General features: G+C 30.8%; 1 protein-coding gene across 7 annotated transcripts in view; it reads right to left on the minus strand.

Annotated features, from left to right (window-relative positions):
* The window catches only part of dac (dachshund family transcription factor), a 377,714-nt gene that overhangs the window by 74,715 nt on the left and 280,922 nt on the right, over positions 1–22,077 (minus strand). For all 7 annotated transcript variants that reach the window (XM_088224353.1, XM_088224357.1, XM_088224355.1 and 4 more), the window contains one exon: positions 12,792–12,875. In XM_088224353.1, the coding sequence (XP_088080479.1) occupies positions 12,792–12,875 (84 nt within the window). The remainder of the gene's footprint in view (positions 1–12,791; positions 12,876–22,077) is intronic.

Genomic DNA, 22,077 nt, shown 5'->3' on the forward strand with positions numbered 1-22,077 from the left:
TCATAGTTAAGATATAGTAAACAAGTATTAAAATTACTACAGCAAAATGCGGATAAAATACATCATATCACCATAGCATGATAGGTAGGAAACATTTTTAGTAAATGTCGTTGAGATTGATGTAGGTGTTTTTTTATGTCACAGTAAGGACACATAAAAATAATTAAAATGCATATTACTATACAAACATTATTAGTATCATTACGGCATTTCCCCATAGGGTAGCCGGAGAGGATGGACCGCCACACTCATCTATCTCGACAAGCATTGCTACCTCCTTTCTCATATTCATTTCATTTCATTTCGTTTTATTTCGTTTTTTAGCACCACAACAGGCCAGGAGGCCCAATTACAGTGGTGAATTATATTACAGAACAACCAGGCTTAGGAAAAATCACATTTTAATTTTTGTGTTCTCACCGGGAATCGAACCCGGAACCTTCCGTGCTTGAGTCAAGCATCTTGACCACTACACCACGGAGGTCGCTTCGCTTGTGCCATGAACAAACTTAAGATTTTAGTTTATCTGATCATGCCACGTCTTTCATGGTCATTCTCGTCCCACGTCACCATTAATTCTCGCCATATACAATATCGTTCACGATTCTTTCGTTTTACTCATTACATATTTTTATTCAAACAAAAATAAAGAAATATGTAAATATATTAGTGGGCTTATATTTCTCCACATCTCCATAACAAGTCATTCGACGAACAATCGGAAAACAACAGTAGGGTGTCTGAGTATGTTATACATACATTAGTTCCTACGTCTGCCGAAACAATAGTACTCGTTCGTATAATCTCTTCATTCGCGATGGAGGTTGCTATAATTACCCATTGACCATACGGAATGCAAATGGAAATCGGCAATGGATTTGTAGATACTAGATATGTATATACACGTATTATTATTTCCTATACTCGTGAATTGGACGGGAGCCCCTAGGATGGAGCCGTAATAGGATCAGCTGTACCGGCCGCAATAATAAAGTGGTGGTGCAATCGTCACTAATTATCTATCATCTGACACATTGCTACGCGATATGTTGCTGGGCCACCCTTATCGGCCAGTCGACTAGTCGGCGGGGTTGTACGATTCTCTCAATGCAGAACACGGTAGACTAAACTAAAAATAATTTATTAAATGTTATTAAATATTTTTAAATAACCACTTAACGACTTTTCCATGTCTACCGTTTTCGAAAAGTACCAGTCTCTCCGTCAGGACAAAAATTAAACCAACATGCAAACATACATGCAAAACCCACTATACACCTTTACCATAGTTGTTGTACAAACATATAAAACCAACACGACATGCATTTTAATAAGCACATGCACTGATTAGGACAAACATGCACTGATTAAATTATAAAAATATTCTATGTTGTTTGAGAAGTAGTTGAAAAATGGTAGAGAGGATATAGGGAGGGGGTGAGCTTAAAAGGTTTAAAAGGGTGACCATTACAGTGGAACAGTGGCATGTGCTTATTAAAATGCATGTCGTGTTGGTTTTATATTTTCGTGCAACAACAATAGTGAAGGTGTATAGTGGGTTTTGCATGTTAGTTTGCATGTTGGTTTAATTGGGGTCCTGATGAAGAGACGGGTACGTCTCGAAACCGGTAGACATAGAAAAGTCGTAAGTGGTTATATACAAATATATAGTAACATTTAGTAAAATGTTTGACCATAAAGTTAATGCTTTAAATATTAATAATAATAATACTTTATTCAGAAACGGTGAAAATGATTACAAAAAAATATTTAAAAACAGTGAAATATGTAAGAGAATACGAAAATACTATATTATATAGCTACCCTTGATACTATTGAACATTTTGCATACGTACAGAGTTCGAGAATTATAAACAATTTTCGTGAATTCGCTCGTAACAAAGGCCATCGTGTATTTATTTTCGCAGCGTTCACGTATGAGCTGCGGCCGAATTTTCGTATTGTCCCGACGTTCTGTTTTAAGCGGCCGAGGCTGTTCACAAAGCTGGGATAAGACAATATTGTCCTATCTATTGTATTGTCCACATTTCAACGGCCCTTTATGACGAAAATTTGTATATATATATATACACTATTCGATTTATCATATTCATTCCTGAATAATATTGGTAAAATAAAAATTTCACATCACAATGTATTAAAAATATCACGAAATTGATGACATGTAAACAAACGTTATAATGCGCCTATTCTCCGTAAGGGTGAGTAAAGAAATTAGGCAACACACGCGTCTACCTCGAAATACAATTCCTGAATTTTTCTGTTTTCTTACGTCTTCGACTCTTTTTTTATTTTTATTTATTTTCTTTTATTTAGGAAACATACAGTAGAGTTACATAGTTTAATATTTTTCACAGTTAGACTTAACTCTAATGGACCAGTGAAGTTTCCATATTATAAAGTAATTATATGTAAGGTTATTTATTAAAATAAAAAAAGAGAAGGAAAAAAAACATTTAAAAAAAGTTGTTTAAAAAAATGAAGAAAATTTGTAAAAGTAATTTAAAGTTAAGAATTAAAATAAAGAATGAAAAATATGCTCAGATGTAAAAATAAAATAATCTAATATTTTATTTTTTTTTAAAAAGGAAAAACATAAATTAACACATACATATTTTAAGGGATTCAAAGAAACGACAAGAAGAATCTTTAAAGAATCTTTAAAGAACAAAATAAATTTAAGTCAATTTAAAAACATCTTCAAAATTAATGACACCTAGTAAGAGACTATGTCGACTTTTGGATGAGGTTTTGATCCAGCCGATCATGCCGAGTCTTTCTTAGTCTTTGTTCGCGTTACCTTTTACGTATATTTATTTAACCATTCTTTCACCATCCATTCGTGTTTAATATCTTCAAAATTCAATGAACTGCAATCTTGTAGGTGTCGATTACGCCGTTTTGCAAGAGCGCAGCGATGCAGCGTTTGTGGGATATTGCACATAAACTGCAAGGGACCAACGAAGGGAGATATGAGAATGACTGCAGCCTATTGTCCGCAGAATAACTCGACACACATACTGCAATATCTACTGACGTGCATACTATACGGAACTTATGCATATTGTCTATCTGCAAACCTTCTGTTAAGCATGGACGTCATTTTATCCGATGCAATATACAGCGGGGCACAAACACTATACATACATTTATAATGCATACCACGTTAATAGTCTCCCTAAAACCACTAAACTGGAATACATAATACGTTGAAAAAACTTTTAAAAAATCTGTTTCCGTAAGTTAATTACCTTTGAACTGCACAAAACTGTTCGAATAATTAAATAATTATCAGGAAAGCACACAGTTTAATATAGAAAAAATTGAAAAAAAAAACTTTTTAATGATTCCCCATGTAAAAGTATGTGTAATATGTATAGATATATTGATATTATATTATTTCATATTTTTTTAATAAAACACTGTATATTAATTATATTTATGTTTATGTTTGAAAAAAGGATTTGTGCCGTGTACCTATACACTAATCAATAAATAAATGAATGAAATAAAAGTAATTCAGTATGCTTTAAAAAAATAAAATAAAGAAGTAGGGGTATAATATAAGTGGGTATGTGTGTATTTGAAATAAAATATGTAGGAAGGAGAAGGAAATGGAGGATTAATAAAAAAATAGTTTTAGATTTTATACTTTGGGTAATTTTTTTTTTCAAAGGAATAACCCGCTGAGCCTCTATTTAAGAGGCTCAGCAGGTGCAAAAGAGGGGATATGGAAGGGGTTGTGAAAAATTGAATAATCATAATTGCATAAGCAAGACTGTGAAACAATTTTTAAGCGAAGACTATGAAACAAGTAATCATTTAAATATGCATCAAAAAACAGATTGATGCACAACTAATATGCATTATAATTTAAAGGTACGTTACTCCATAACTATACACAAACATAAAGTGCCGCGCCCGAGTGGGTAGTGGATCATTAATTTATAAATGGATTGCCTATATTGGAGACGAATAAATAGTTTGAAAAATTCTATGCAAATAACAGAAATGTTTAAAAATCGGTATAATTTCAATCAAATTCAATAGATAGGTATATTTTACCCTAAATCGGTAAGGTTGGCAACGTTGATTAGCGTGGAGATTAATTTACATAAAATAGTCAGAATCCGACATCATGAATATGTTGTGTGTCTTGTGTACCCTTATCATGAATCATCAATGAACTTTTTCCTTGAGAGATTTATAAGGGAGTGGTTGTTGAGTAAGGGAATTATCACACTATCTAAATGCATTATGCGTCCGTATTCCTTGGGTAGGACAGGCAGGAGGCAGGAGTATAAGCGGTCCAGCAGGAAAGATAAAGCGGTGCCAACAACTGGCAACTCCCGCCACCGCTTGCGATAGTATGGCCGCGATATCAATGCAATTTGTATTATGAATGCGTATTTGGTTTATTGCTTTGATTAGCTTCCCCATACGATTGGTCTGGCTGATTGATTGTTATGGGTTGGGAGAATGGCTATCGGTTTAATTGAGAATCGCAAACAGCGTGGAATAAATCCAGATACAATAAACTGAAATGGTGAACCAGTTCATTTTGTTTGGTCGATATTGATAAGAAGTTGATAAATGGTAGAGTTTTATCAATCTTATATATTTTATCATATTATATAAAGCTACAATATTATCTTTATGGTGAAACTATTATCTACGTCGCTTCTAAAACCAAATAAAATAAGCACTAGACGCATTGAAAACAGGTACGTAAAATATTTTTTAAAAAAATAATACCGACAAGTTTTATTTAACATAACGTTTCATATGTATGTAGTTTAACTCACTCACCACTTTACTATGAAAAAATATATTTTTTTAATGACAACAATGCATCTCTTCAATGGAAAAGTTCAGCGCTTCGGATATCAAAGTCGGAATTGGATTTTTTTAAATATTGTTTTATTACGCGCTGTAAAAATTAGAGTATTTAATTGTACGGCGAAGTTTCTCTTAAACGTATAATTTTTTTTTAATAAAAACGAACTACTTTAAATTACATAGATGTTTTTTGTTGACATTTCTTCATAAAACTCCATAGTTAATGATTTTGATAAAATCATAAATAAAGTAATCAATGAATCTTCTTGGTTTAGTTTAACTTTTTTTTTGTTGGTCAATATAATAAAAAAGTAAAACTTAACCAAGAAGTTTCATTGATAACTTTAATTATAATTTTATCAAAATCATTACTTTAAATGAAATTAAAAGTTCTTCTAATAACCAATGATTTTCGTTTTCTGGGAAACCAACCCACCAATCAGTTCAACTTACCGATGAGAAATACTGACGTCACGCGTGGAGTAATTAAAAAATAATGAATCGTTTAAAAATCGTAGCGATGATAATACGGTACGTAAAAATATTTTATTTTTTTTGTAAGATACTAATTACTAAAATCAAACAATTCTCGAAAAAAATACACTCGTCTCACATAATTGCCCGTTTGAAAATGTATTTTACATCTTATGTATGTAGGTACACGAGTGTAATTGCCAACGTAAATTAAAAGTAGGATTTACACTCCGAAATATTCTTTGATCTCTGTGTATACATTTATTATCAATGTTCTCGGCTTGTCAAGTGCAGCTTATCTCTTTTACCTCCGGTGTGTGTACCTTCATTCTCACAGGACGATGGACTGACGCGAGGACAGGATAATTACAGGATCAGGAGATGTGTATGACGAGGATTCTGCAAATATCTACCGCAAAGGCCCTGCCCTTGCATCAATCATTTCTCTTCCGTTCTCAAACAGGATACGAGATATATACATATAGGTACATATACGAGGGTTTTCTTACGAAGCCGTTAGACAAATAACGGCTAGTGCATCTAGAATGCTATGGAAACGGTTGAGTGAGGAAAGTGTAAATGCATCGCTTCAGGCAACGCGAGATAACACAGCTCCTGAATAAAACGAGTCTATTATAAAATATTTATGAAGATATAAACAATTTCTTATTAAATAATCATCAATTCTTGTCTGTACGATTTTGTTTTGCAGGTGTCAAAATGTACACTGTGGTATAAAATAAATTAAAGTTGTATTTTGTTCCCATGATAAATCAGCCCCTATTTGCGTCTTTACAGCATTCAAAAGTGAATAAATCATTTACTCTCAAACAGACTCAATTCTTACACGTCTGTTTAATCTTGCATTAATCATAATTTTGCCAAGATGATATTCTAATATATCATTTCTTTATGCTAATCCTCAAGTGTGGAGTCGAGAGTTCCGCTTGTGTAATGACTGATACTGTATAGTGCATAAAACTATGGTGTGGTTTTAATATCTGAATAAATGAAATACGTACTGAAATAGGTGATTTATTTTGTCGGAGTAAGAGAAGTCTGCTTTTCTGTAGTTTGTTTTCAATACCCATGTACCAGTCAGCCGCCATACTGACCGAAAATTTTTCCTGGCCCGATGATTTATACATCGCAATATTTCTCCCATCGGAGGGTAGTTGACCGAACAAATTTCAACAGAAAAATTCCTCCGTTTGATTGATATTTCGGGGGGTGAAAGTTTGGAAACAAGAAACGTGGGCGGAGGAGCCATTGGTTTCGACACTTTTGTGTCATCAATCGTTCGCCGAAGTATTTTGTTTTGAGAGTAATATACAATGATATAAAAAACGGTGATAAATGATTCTCAGATCAAAAGCACAGCGCATATTTTATCAAAGCAAAAAGCCATTTTTATTGATCGCTTTTCACAAAGACTGAATTTTATTCAAATTTATCCACTCATTTCACGTTGAAGTTTTGAAAAGTGACGCTTTTTCCATTGCTTACACAGTTCATTTAATTGTTTAAAATTCTGAAAATATTTCGACTGAATTTTAAGGCTTCTCTTTAAGAAAGAGCAATCAATTTCTTTTTGATACTTAATGAAATGTAAACTTTTTATCGAGTCAAGTATTTAAAACTAAGAACTTTTTTAAACGACCGCAGAAACACAATATTTCTTGTCATTGAGGTTTAACATTTTAAATTTAATTTCAGATTACGGTTATTTTATTACAATAAGATTTTGTTACGGTTTGACGCGGAGTATAATGAAAAAATACATTCCCAATACAAGGGTGGGATATTCAATTAGAAAATGTACGCTGGGTAAATGTGCCGTGTCGACCGGAAGTAAAAATAATAGGGACAATTAGAGGGCATAAACCCGCCTTACGCCCAGAGGGACTAATGATATTACCAGTATCCGGCAATTCGATTCATTTTTATTTGTCAACTATTGGCGGCAAAACCATTGTACCTTTGATGACATAAAACTATCCTACAAATCTGTTTCGCAGTACGAGACACTTTGCACAAGTTTTAAAGTAAAACGTGAGTGTGAAAAAATAGCATATAAAAATAAATATATATTTATTATTACGGGTTTATATTATGAATTCAGGCGTTTTTTTTTTTTTCATTTTTCAAAAGACTTACGTTTTTATATGTAACGGTTATTTGATGAGTAATTCTGATTTTTACTATTCAGATAATTGAGGACACAAGTGTAAGAATAACCTAACCCACAAAAGTTAGTTTCGAAATAATCATTGTTAAAGTTTGTAAAAGTTAAAAATGTTTTCCACATGTGTTCGGATTATTTTTAAATATTTTGTTTTAAATGATTATTGTATTTGCTATTCAGCTATTAAATGAGATATATAAAAATAGTTATTTGCATGTGGTCATGATAATACGGCTTAAATACTTAAGTCCTTATTACATCCGATGAGCGAAAATAAGTCAAGTTGTAGATTTTCTTTACTAAAACCAGAGACCAAATTGAGAGGCATGTTGATATTTTTGCATGCCGCGATATCTTTTACAACCTAGAGTGGCTATTTTGTGTATAGTGATAGCATAGTATACTAAATATGTATTACTCCGATAAACGACCTAACAGACGTTAGGTTGTTCTTCCTCCTGTGAACTAAATTACAAAATGCCAACTTTAAATGTTTTTATGCCAGATTATAATTCTTATACACTTAGGGCCTTACTAATTAGATTTCCTTATACCAGGTTGACATTATGAAATAACTATAAACAATTTCACTATTTATAACCGATATAAAAAAAAGCTCACTTATAAAAATATTTTTCACCTGGAAAAACAATTCACTAGTTATTTCATGTATAATTTTTTAAACAGTCAACACTGATATATGCGAGTGCGCAGTAACTTTTATAACAACAACAAACAAACGTCAAAGTCAAATCGAGACTACTGTCAGTGTAATGAAGAACAAAGAGAAAATCCTTAGAAAAAGAAATCGAAATTGGGAAAAAGAGGAGAAGGTAAAAAAGAGTTATTTAGTTTATTCGTGTTTCCTTTTTTACCACATTAACATTTCAGATATTATCAAAACAAATTATTAAAAATCACTAAAATAAGGTCACAGGACTTTGAAATTGTTTGAAATTGAAAAAAAAACTGATAAACTATCCATTTTGACTACCGAAAAATATTTATTTTGACTGATCGCGTGTTTATTCCAGCGCTATACCACATAATGTACATGTGTAAGTTTATATGGTCGCTATCCCAGATTTAAACCGAGTTTAACTCTATGCGAGGTTTATAAGTAATACAGTATGCTATATCATCAATATCCTACCACTATTCTTAAGCTTAATTTTATACCTGATTTATAAGTAAGGCCCTATATTTAAAGTTTTCGAAAAGAATACATTTAAAAAAACAAAATAATACGTTACATACTTCAATATCTTTGTTAATGTAGGCACTTAATTCGTCAAAAGATTATGTGTAAAATATAATGTTCCCTCAGTCTGTAAACAAATTTTACAAGGGATGTTAATCATAGAGTGGGCAAAAAGTTTAAAACCAGCCCGAAGAAATTTTATCCATTTTCAAAGCCAACAGAAAAATTAAAAGCGGAGAAAGACATCATTAAAAATACGAAGAATTTCATTATAAAATTTATTTAAAAATTTTGTGTCAATTAAGTCAAAATATATCACCCACCATGACAGGGTAATGGATACCTTTTTGCTAGAAAGAAAGGAAGAATCTATGTAATTACAAGCAGGAGCTTATTCTAAAGAACCTTTCTTTAGTGATGGTAATAATAATGAAAGATGTATTATATTAATAGGGGTGGATGGGTGTAGGTTGTGCACTGGTAGAATATCGTATGAATGTCATAAAGGTTATATGATACTCGTACAAACAGACAACCATTAGCGGCGCTCGTCTACGAATGTCATTCTGTTTCTTTGTGTACACACTTTATAAAATAATAATGTTTAACTAAAAGCGGTATTATACGAATCAGAAAAATTTTCGGATTCGTATAGTGTAATACACGAATCGCTTAAAATTTTGTCTGCGAATTCAAGATTTTGAAATACCTGCTTTCTAATGTTGATCTTTTAAATTTATTTTAAACATGTACTCTGTCAATTAATTAGAGAACCAAATTCAAAACGCTGAAAAAATAATAAAGTTTTAAAAATGAATAAAACTTATGTTTCCGAAATAAATTAAATCTATATAAGGAGATCAGTAATATAACTAGAAAAAAAATGTACGACACATTTTTGTTCGGCTGTGTGCATTTCGATTACAGCAAATACTTGCATTGATTGTAACAATATCAGAATATGAATTTTCTTTCAAAAATTAACTTAGCTATTCTAAAATGAGAAATTTACAGAATACGTCAACTTGTTAACGAAGCTTCCCACCCCTTACAGCACGACTAACGATCCGAATAACCTTTGCTAGTTCAAGCAACCCATCACATCCGATGACACAAAAATTATCTACCAGGGTAACAAGAAAGGAAAACGTGATCTGTCAAATCTCATTAAAAATATTTATATCAAAGTCAGGGTTTTTATTTTTGAAGTTAAAATACCAGGAAACTAGAAACCCAACGGTTGCACGAAATTAATATTTCTCATATATTGTCTGTCATCAATCGGCATCACATTCGCTCACTGGGGATTTTGCAATTATTTTGCTACCCAACGCCTCTACTTTTGTTCTGTACTCCTGGTTAGATAATTATTTAACGTTAACATGTTTGCATTTAAGCTTTTATCGATGCGATAGGCAAAAAATAAAATAAGTTTATTTTATTTATGATGCAACAACGTTTTTAAGTTGGTTACATATCATGTATTACATTTATTCATGTCACAATGGCGTATAATTTATTGTGTCATCATCATTACCTTCCCACATCCAATAGTGCATAGGACACTGCATTGGTACAATAAACGCAGAGTATCTTGATCAAAATTTTTACATAAGCGTAAGATGATCAGTCTTACGTATAAGGTACTAGTTCAGGAACTATGAAGTATTCTAGCATGAAAATGCTTTTTTTAATATTTCATGTTAACCATTTCGGGAATCGAACTCGAGACCTCTTGGATGGTAGGCAAACACACTGCCATTGCAAAACGTTGTTCATTCAAAATCGCGGATTAAAAAAATATTAAAATTAAAAATATGTATTTCTGATTAAGAAATATGCTTAATAGGTAACTAAAATATAATCACTTTTTGGCCTGCAGATTACGCCTTTTAAAATTTAGACTAAACTTAAGTATAAAGGTACTCATATTAAGACAAAGTTATAAAGTAAAATTTGTTATAATAATAATAAATCAAATAAGAAAGTTATTAAATAAGTAATTTACATTTCTGTTTTTATAAATAAACACACAATTTTCACTGTGGTTATATTAAAATCTGTTATTAATTAGGCAAAAAAAAACCCAACAAATGAAATATTTTAGGTCAAACCCTTTTTTTGTGAAATTATACTTTTTGTTTAATTTTAAAGAAAAATATTTTATTCGTAAATATTTCATTTCTACAAAACGTTTTTTGCAAAATTTGAATATTTATATTGGCCATTCGACGGCATTTAGATTTTGCTGAAAACATACTATAGAAATCAATTATTTACATTTAAAATGTTCTTCCTTAAAAGAAGACAAAAAACATCATTACATTAAAAAGGGTTTGACCTTAAATATTTTAAATGTTTGACTTGAAATGCTTGTATTTCTTTTCAAAAATTCAAATAAATTTATTTAAATGATTTTCGTAAACAATTTGTTATTTTCAATTTTTACTTAAATGCTTAAATCTGCCGGTCGACGAGAATTTTTATATTTTAGTTATGTCAAACATTTAAGAGTATTTTATCAGAAATATCCTAAAAATGAATTGTTTTTATTTTATGTTTTTATATTTAATTTTCTGAATTGCTCGGTTTTGCAAGATCGGCGTTTTGAAATGGAAATATCGTATGATTTCAGAACTTTTTATTAGAGCCTAAACGTTTCTACCTCTCTAATGGAGCAAAATGCTCGTGTTTAGAGGGAGTGTTTGTTTTATATTTTTTTATTACAGTACTTTTTAGTCATTTATACTAAAGTCATTGTTTTAAACATTCAAAAAACAAACTTAATTGCAAAAATCAATAAAAACATCAGTAAGGACAGAGTGGGATTCATTTGATGAGATTGGCTTTTTCTTTTATATTTTTAATATTCTTTACTTTGGAAGGTAAATATTATTTTTAATTCCGCGAATGAAAAATGGTTTTGTGCCGCACTTGTGCATACAATATGCAGACTTAAATCGAATGCAAATCTTGTTTTTCTGAATTTGTTTAATTCACAGGTTTTTATTTTTTTAATAATTTATTCTAATTTCAAAAAAAACCAAAAGATTACAGTCTTGAGTTTTTTGGTTATAGTATTTTTTTATAAAGTAAATTGATCATGTTTATTGGATTCATAGCGTAGTTATGCATTGCCATTTTGCCTTGTCCGGTAACTTTCGTTCGATAATCATAACTTAAATCATCGTAAGTCAAACGACATTATAACCAATTCAGTGATGGCGGCGTGACATTTCAAATAAGTTCATAAGTAATCGTAAATTTTAATCAGCCAGGACCGATTTGTCTTTTGCTAGGATGGCATCACAAGTCGTAATTCAAACCAGCAGTTATTATCGAACATAAACTTGGCGTCTTTCTAAAGGTAAATAGCATTTGAAGTAGCGACAATCAAAAAGCAGCTATCATAATAAATGAAGCCGTCTCAGACAATATAACTGACATTTGATTAAAGGTCGATTCAACCCTTGAAGAGTCAGTTAAGCGGGTGGGTGCTCTTTCATAGTATCTTGCACCCCATTTACACGAAATATTATGAAACAATTATTGAATTATTTGTATATTTGGATTCTTTCATGACAAGTTAAGAATTAAAATATTTTATTCTAACTGTTGTAGTTTTAAAATCTTCAAAACACGTCAAAATTTATTGTAAATTTAAAATAAAAGCATTATCACAACTTTGTAATAGGTATGGATGGCTGTTATAGAAAGATTGTATTGAAAAAACTTTTGTAAGTAATTACAAAACCTTTTTAAAAATTTCAGATCGAATCCTTTGGATTCGATTGGAAGCTGTAATAAAATAATTGATCACACAACTCCGTATTTAGCGCAAGATAAAAATAGTAAGTTACCACTTTGTAAAGCATACTAAATTGATATAGGTACATGTGGCAGGTAAACGCAACTAATTGACTTTTGCAAAATGGTTTCTCATTGGTATGATACGTAAAAATGAGATATTTACTATAGTTTTCTGTTACATATATTTTTTTGTTTCATTTGTCGATTTTTGTCACCATATTCATAATCTAAATAATTTTAATTACAAAAAATAAAACCAACCTCTCATTTTTTGTTCATCAACAAGCTGCCTCTCCAGGGTATCTTTAACTTCCCTCTCACGTAAAACATCCATCTTCAGTTCAGCTGAAACAACAGAAAATCAATACAAAATTAAAACAAAATAAAATATAGTGGGACATAAAAAGAAAAGAAAACCAAGACAATCAGATCGTCTGAGGAAACTCTTCAACGCGAAACAGCAGTGAGAATTATCGCGCACCTCAAATAAGAGAGATTTCAAGAGCACTCGAGACCCCCAACAGAAGTATACCAATATCGTTTTCAACAATAATAGCCACTCATCGTGAATATACATAGAGGTTGATACATTGAAGAGTATTTACATTCGTAAACTCATCTCAATGAGTCTCGATACTTTACTTGAGTGGATGTCGGTTTGAGATTCACACACAATTTACTGTGGCAAGGGTTATTGGACAAATATGGTACGCTGAACCGAATTTGCGGTAAAATTAATTTACTTACCTCAATTAGTACTGTACTTAATTAAAATTAAAAAATGTTTCATTAATAAAATAATTTAGTATTTTATAGTATTAATTAGTGGAAATGCGTCTAATTATTAACCCAACAAGTGCACACACCGTAATATTTTGTTTTCTTAGGCCATACAAAAGATTTTTTTATTATTTTTTATATAGCTGCAGGATTAAAGAAATAAGAATAAAATTTCTTCAAATTTGATCTATTTACTACCAACTACTAAGCAGCATATCGTATAAATATAATAAATTCTACACTAATATAGCTAAGTTATAAATGTAAGTAGAAAAAACCTTAGGAAGTTTTGCGTAATAAGTAATTAATAATTTAGTTGAGTAATATGTTATTTCGTTTTCATATAATTAAGAAATATGCACTAAGATAAACGTTTTTAAAAAAAATCCCTAATTAAATGTTAGTTATTATTGTAAATCAAATAAGTCTATTTTTCACATTAAAAAATAAGATACCTACATAATAAATAAATTTGAAACGTTTTTAAAGGAACGCACAAGTAGCAGATACAATTGTATTAACTAAATTAAAAACGTCAACTTGTGTTACAAAATCACAACAAAATTATGTAGCAAATTTATGATTGTTTGTTTTATGGTTAGGTACATATATCTTACAAGAAATTATTATTGCGAACGTGAAATATTTATTGAATCGTTTATTGGCGCTATAATTCTTCAAGACCCCTTTGTTATTCAACATTTGTAAAAGAAATACTTCGAGTCGCGTGTAATAAATGCTTTGTTTACCGAATTTTCATTGAGCCCTCATCGCGAGGGTTGCTCTGTCTCCTCTTTCTCCTTCCCTCCTGTTCTTACAATGTAAGGAAAATCGCTCGAACATTGCATGTCCGTAATGAATACCTATTGGGCAAAATTAAATCTCGTTATATCCATTGTTCTCCGTATCTTCGTGCATATATCGTCAGGAGAACGCGCTTCGCTTTAATGTGAACATTTGGGAGGAGCGAGACGGAGGCAGGTAATTGAATTAAATAGAACTGATTCCATTTTATCTTGTACTGAGAACTCCCTTATAATTTCAGTCACCGTCTTTAAGTGGAAATTAAGTTGTTGCCTTTACAGCAAATGAGAATATATCCGTATTTATTTCACTCAGCTTTTGTTACAAAGTTTTTTATTTATTTTATTTTATTTTATATATTTTACAAAGGCAACACAACGAACATATCAAAACAAGTAGGGAGAATAATTTTACGGAAAAAATATCATTTGAGTTGTATTCCAATTAAAGCCTAAGTCTGTTACTTTTAAAATTCTTACCTTCATACTCCCAACTCAACACAAGACTTTGGTCTCGTAGAGTTGGGACTTACATCTCAAAAAATGTAAATAAATATAGTACTCTGAATATAAAATAAACAAGATGTTTTCTTCACAAACGATATAGAACTAAATGCGTTTAAGTCTAGTTATGTTTTCTTGTAATCGAGAACTATAATAATTAGACCTCCTGACATATTGTTGTATAAAATAAAACATTGATCCAATATTGTTTTTGCATGTTAATATCGTTTGCCATTATTACATTTTCGCTAGCGTTTTTTGAACGGTTTTTTAATTGATTGTTTAAAAATTAATGATTTTCATTGCTTTTCTCATTTTCAAAATAAGGATTTAAAAACCGAAATAAGATTCGTCGATTGTATTTTTCAATTAAAAATTGTTTTTAAGAGGGTTATTTTGGAATGATTTTAAATTATATGAGGAACTCTAATATAATCTTTATTTGATTAGCTGCAAGAGTTCGTAAATGTATAAGGTACAACAATTATTTCGTCTTCTCGGGGGTGCAGTTACTTCCATTAAACTTCCGTAAAACCCCCTCTATTGAACATTTCCTTCCCTAATAGCACATGAAATTACCCCACCTTAGATTTTGCACAAGCATTATGTCGTATCTACATTTAAATAGAAATAACAGATTTTCTTTTGTGAAATTTATTCTGTAGTTCCCTTAAAATAACGCACTGTTGGTTGGTAAAAATAACGGATCAGCACATAAAAAAAAGTTTTTTAGGCGTTTTAAAGTAGATTCATACGACGCCCTGAAGCAATAATTGTATTAATATGTATTGTCTTAAATGGAGCTAACTCTATTAAGTAGAAAAATAAAAACACAGAAATTTACATAAAACTTGCCACGTAAGTTCTTTAAAACTTTTTATCTTATACCCGTATGCAGAGACAAACCTTAAGGTGAGGAAAGTACATTCTATTGTCTTTACCTTCGGGTTATTCTCTGCATTTGAAATTAGAATGTACTTTCCTCATCTTAAGTTTTGTCTCTGCATACGGGTATTAGTATTGCTAAAGCTTAATGCATAAGATGTCGATCAAATAAATAAAATCACGAATCAATTAGTCAAGATGTCTTTGAGATGGATGAGAATGGTTTAAAAATTAATGCACACAACAAAAACTTATAGTACTCGTAAAATCATTTGACACACTTAATATTAAAGAAGTTCTTGAGAAAGATGTGACGGTTTTGAAACGGATTTTAAAAAATCGAAGTCGTTTCATATTATAACTATGAATGCATATATGACCAATTTTAAAGTCATTATTTGATAAAGATACTTAATACGATGATTAAATTTAAATCAATAACGCGATAGTTCAAATGGATATAGCAGGTTTTCAAAAAAAGATTTTCTGACAAAATTAAGATATTTATATCGCAAGAAAAACGTAGTGAGTGAATCTTGCGTTCTGTACCTTTATACACCTATTAGCAGATTAAAGGTCTCGCTTCACGTATCGGTCTCGAGATCTGGCTCGACTTGGCGGATAATGCCGTAGCGACCTTTTATCTGACGACAATATCTTGGCGATGCGATGTATTGTTTTGTTCTTCACGACATTTGAATTTAAACTACGAGGGGCGCTCCACTGCGCACAGTGTGTAGGGTACAGACCCTGCGGGCCCCCATACGTCGAATACTGATTTAATACAATTTACAATACTATACGTCGAGTATAGAGTTAATACAATTTACAATACCATGCGTCGATACAGGGTTAATTACTTTTGAAATAATACTACGTATACCATAAATATTGGGTGAATGATATGTACGAGACTATTAATAGATTTTTATAAATTTTAAGCATATAATGAAAAAAATATTGAATGTAAATAGAATATATACATAAAAAAGTTAAAAACTTATTTGATTAATTGAAAAGAACTTTTAGAGTACTATTCACCGAGTACTGGGCTATTACAATATTATCCGTCGAATACGGGGTTAATAACATTTACAATACTATAGTCAAATTACATATATGTCGGTTAATATCTTTTTCTCTTGGTTACATGTTTATTTTTTATTTGAAAAGCTTTATCTTTTACACGCAAGTTTTTTTTTTTGTAAAGTGCATTTTTTTCATCAAATTTTGAAGACTTAGTATGTAACATAAATGTTTCATATTTACCTTCTCGGGAACCGAATACAAAAACTCATGCGTGGTAGTGGAATGCGCTTGTTATCAAACCACGAGGTAGATATATTTTTTAATTTGAATTTTTTCGTATTTAAGAATTATTTCCTGTTTTCTACCCTCTTACAATTGTGTATTTATATCAATTATATTCAGGATTTTTTTTTTATTGGCGTATTAAAAAAAGTTTATCTTTCTGGGCATATTGATTTATTTAAATGTTTTACAATATTAATGTGTATCATGTCATATTTATTTACATATGTATGTGTTTTTTAATTATGTTTTCTTAATTAATTTTAATTATGTTTACTAGCTGTATGTCGGAATATGTATTTGAATGTACTAAACTCTACATTGTATTTCTTCCTTTTTATATTATTTTATCTATGTACCATACTTGTAAAACCCCTCTGAATTAAATAAATAAATTTGCGGTGCCAGACAATTTTAATGAATTAATAATTGGACATTATTTTTTGTCCCTCTCGCGCAAATATCTCCCCGATACTGTGCAAAAAGGGCAACTGCACATCGAACCGATTATAACGTTTCGTTATCCCGACATTCGCACCTCAAAACTGAGCCGATTTTATTGTTTTTTTAGAAAGAATATCGAAATGAAATTTTCTGTCTCAGTACTTTTTGCGTTTTTCAAATATTAGTAAAATATTGAAGTTTGAAGACAGCAGATAAAACTGGGCGCTTTTAAGGGTTTTCGGATGGTTCCAGTTCCCCAATAAAGAATTTATCAAAAAGACAAAATTTCAGGTTCACACCAATGGTAAATATCTCTAATGCGTAAAAAATCATTGTTGTGACATTATCCAGGGAGAAAATGCGGGAATACGTTTGTATGAAAAAAAGCGAGACCGCGTTTCTTCTTAACCAAACATTTTTTTTAATGTCTCTTAGTAATTTGAACATTAAAATGAATTAAAAATCAAAATAATAAATGACATCAAGAAATTCCGTTATGAATACCATTTGAAAAATTAATATCAACTTTTTCAACAAAAAAATGCCTTATAATAGTCGTAAAAAATACGGCGATACCCCTACCAAAGAACCGCCTACCAGCACAATAAATAAAACTTTATTTTAAATGATCTGCTAGATAACTGCGCAATTATTGGCGCCAGGGCCCATCGATATTTCAACCCATCCCCACTCGGGTCTGTTCGTGGGTTTTCGGTACAGCCGAAGACACCAGATGCTTAATTGGCGATTTATAAGCCATTCTTACACGACCCGAGATGATATAATGTAACGGCTTATTGCGCCATTAGATAAATTATATTAGGATCTCGATCCTTACCTAATTTTTACAGGACTTAAATAACCTCAAATTGATCACAGAACGCCCGGATGAGAATTCCCGAACTTCTGAGGGTACAAATATGAGATTTATCCAGAAAATAACGTTTTTTTTAAATATTTTATTTATTTATAAATCATAACACAAAGTTTTTTACAAGTATAATACGTTGAATTACATTCCCAGGAGTTACAACAACTCAAGTCGGGACATAAATAATATTAACACTGAGAAAATAACACATATTTATAACAACAAAGAAACAAAGCTAGTTTTGTACCTTTATAACTAAATATAGCACAACAATATATACGCCTAAAACCTTTTCTTACACAAGCAGAATAAATGTATTAAAAAAAAACGCTTTTAAGAATACAAACCTATCAATAATTTTTAATGCAAATTTTTAATAAATAAGGGTCTATGAAATACTTAGCCGGCCTCGTGGTGTTATAGTCAGCGCGTTTGTCTACCATGCAAGAGGTCATGGGTTCGATTCGCGACACAGTCGATGTGAAATTTTTATTTAAAAGAATGTTTTTACACTAGAATATATCAAAGTCCCTGGACTGGTACCTGAAGCGTAAGAACGATCATCCTACCTTCGTGTAACAAAAATTATCAATATACAATTGATTGAAAATAATTAAAATACAGTGACCTGTGCACCATTAGGTGCGAAAAGGGAATTATGATGATGATAATGATATTTTCAAAAATAAACGACCAACCTGCATTGTAATCAGACGACTAATTATATTTTAAAGAAAAATGAGATATCATAATGGTAAAATATTACATACTACGAATACCGATAAAAATATATGGAATGGATCAAGAATAATTAATGGTATTTTCACAATCACTTTGGATATTGGGAAGAAATGTTTTCATACATTAAAGATCGAAATTAAAGATCTTGGGATTGTTTTAGACTCAAAACTACTTTTTGAATCGCATATCAATAAAATTACCTCCAAAGCATTGTGCATGTTAGGTTTCATAATTCGAATGAGTAAACACTTTAATAATCCAAAGGCCCTTATTTCATTATATTATACATTTGTCAGAAGCCATTTGGAATACGCCTCTCAGATATGGAATCCCCAGTATGCCATATATATAAGTAGAATAGAAAATATTCAAATCAAATTTATAAAGTACCTTAAATACAAAACCGGTATTTCTTATGTATCTACTCTCACTGCCTCCACCTTCCATGGAATCATTTCTCTACAATACCGCAGAGTGTGTGCGGACCAACTACTGCTTTACAAAATTGTGACAGGAATGGTTGACTGTACAGAGCTGCTTGGTTTAATAACAATACATGTGCCAGCCAGGATTTGTAAACGGTACCACCTGTTTCATGTACCAACAAGTAAAACATCGTATGTTAAAAATGCTTTTTTTCGTAGGATTTTTTCAATGTACAATACAAAATTTAAAAATATAGATTATACAAACATCACTCTGTCAGATTTAAAATTTACACTAAAAATGTATTATGTAACTTAGTAGACATTATAATAATAAATATGTACATCTCCCCCCCCCCCCTCCTTATCCTCTCTTCAAGCATTTTTGTCCTTATCCCGCCCAATTTACAGTAACTTAATGTTCTTAAAATTAATATTTAAAAAATCTTTGATTATTGAGTACTTGAAAATAACATTTTTATATGTATAAATTGTATGTATTTATTTGATATGTAATATATATATTCTTTACTAACTTTGTATACTATGTGGAAATCTGTTATTAGTTCTGAGTTTATACACTTTATCTGTTTGTTAACTAAAAATATGTATGTAGAACTGTTGATTTCCCTAATAAAATAAAAATAAAATAAAATACATAAAAGCAAAAAAGAAATTGAATAAAAATACGTTTCAAGAAAAACGCCACATGTTTGACCTTGGTTGTTGTGACGTAAAGATTCATGATAATGTTCGAAACAAATTGTAATGGTCAGCGTGGTGTAATAGTCAGCGCGTTTTCCTACCATGCAAGAGGTCTCGGGTTTGATTCCCGACATGGTAGATATAAAATATTTATTTAAAAGGGTGTTTTTACACCAGAACATTTCATAGTCCCTAGACCGGTACCTGAAGCGTATAATCTTACCTTCATGTAACAAAAATGATAAAGATACGCTGCGATTGGTATAACAATGCAGTGCTCTATGCACCATTTGGTGCGGAAAGGGAATGATGATGATGATACAGGAGTAGTAATTTTTCAAAACCAAACAGGTGACAACCCTCCGCAAAACTGAGCCACAGGAGCCATTTTCTGGAACTAATTACTTCAAAATGGCCGAAACTATTTAAAAATCTCTAAATATGTCCCTACGGTGATTAGCTACATCAAATGTTCTATCTATCGTGAAAGATATATTTTAGTTATTTTATATCTGGACAAATTTGTACCGCCGGGCAAAATGTTAAGCTGAAGTAGTTTATTGGTGTTCTTTAGAACCCAAATAAGATAATTTGCGTTTTTTTGCCCCTAGTTGGGGCCTTTCTAATTAATTAACAATAATAACTAATTAATTAATAGTAATTAATTAACAGATCACCTAAAATTGATAAGAAAGAGGTACCTGAACTTTGCCTGTCTGTAAATGCTATTCTATGGCTCAATTTTGTTACTAGATACCGAATTGATAGTAACTACCAGAAAAGGCATTTACATTTACATAAACAAGGCTAGCACAACGTGAAAGTTTGTCAGTACTGAGGTTTGTAAACAAGTATGGCCAAAGAACACTTCATCATATAATTACAAATTTTTTAAATAAGATTCCTAAGATGATTTTAAAAGAAAATGTTGACAAAGCTTTTAAAAAAAAAAATTAAATGGTTAATGTGTAACAACTTTATATTGATTTTCATTTAATGTCATCTTTTTTAATTTTTATAAATAAATTTTGTGTAAAAATTAGGTATGTTAAAAAATGATATTTTTCTTGCCTTTTTTTAATGGAAAAGTTTTGGGAGTTTTTGGGTAAATATTGCTAATTTCGTTTTGGCAAACGGTGAAGTAAATGAGTAATCGTCAAATTTTGAATAGGAAGAAAATAACTTAACGACGTAATAACAATAAATTATTAGCTAAAATATGTCGGAGTGTGAAGAAAGGAATTAGCCATTCTTAGATTTTAAATGCGCGGGCTTTAATATATTTTCATGCCTCCCCTGGGGAACATAAATTCATAAAGAAAGAAAAAAGTTGCGAATGGAACAACAGGAAATATTATGATAAATCAGACTAAACTTAGAGAAGTCACCCCGCGAGGGTGGAAAATAATTACAACGGAATATTATATATAATGCATGAAGGCAATTCTATTCAATTTAAGGGATGTTATAATTGTTAACGCTCTAATACTTCTGTGCAATTTTGTTTTTTTACCGCACATTGCACTGCGCCGCAATAAAGCTTAAAGTATTGTTAAGAAATATTAGTTTTATGGAGTAGTAAAAAAACGTTTTTTTTGTTTGTGTACATGATTATTTCTCATAATTTTTTTTCTTTCTGTAGTCGTAAAGTAATTTTTCATTATATTATTTATTTTTTTACAGCAACAAGTCGGTTTCTGAAAACAGGCATTGCCCATATAGAAACTTATAGATCCATCCAAATATTCAACTAACTGCTTCGCATAATCGATTACTTATCCTTGGTGCATAAATAAGTTGCTGGATAGTAATTATATATTTGTGATTTTTTAAATACACAAATAAAAACAAAAATAAGTCCGCAAATTAACTACGTGTGTAAAAAACCTGAAGACAAATAATAATGCAATATTACACACATATTTTGTTTTTTTAAATAAAGTTAATTTATTTATTAGTATTAGTGGACGGTGTTTGAGGCCTATATTGAGTATATTCAGAAAAAAATATTTATTAGTAATATTTTGAGCTGGTAAAAAATTTAACTTTCTATTAATTAGAGGTTGATAAAAATAATG

Source organism: Micrasema longulum, unplaced genomic scaffold, assembly GCF_059751315.1.
Source record: "Micrasema longulum isolate JH-2025_06_02 unplaced genomic scaffold, ASM5975131v1 h1tg000280l, whole genome shotgun sequence".
Taxonomy (NCBI): domain Eukaryota; kingdom Metazoa; phylum Arthropoda; class Insecta; order Trichoptera; family Brachycentridae; genus Micrasema; species Micrasema longulum.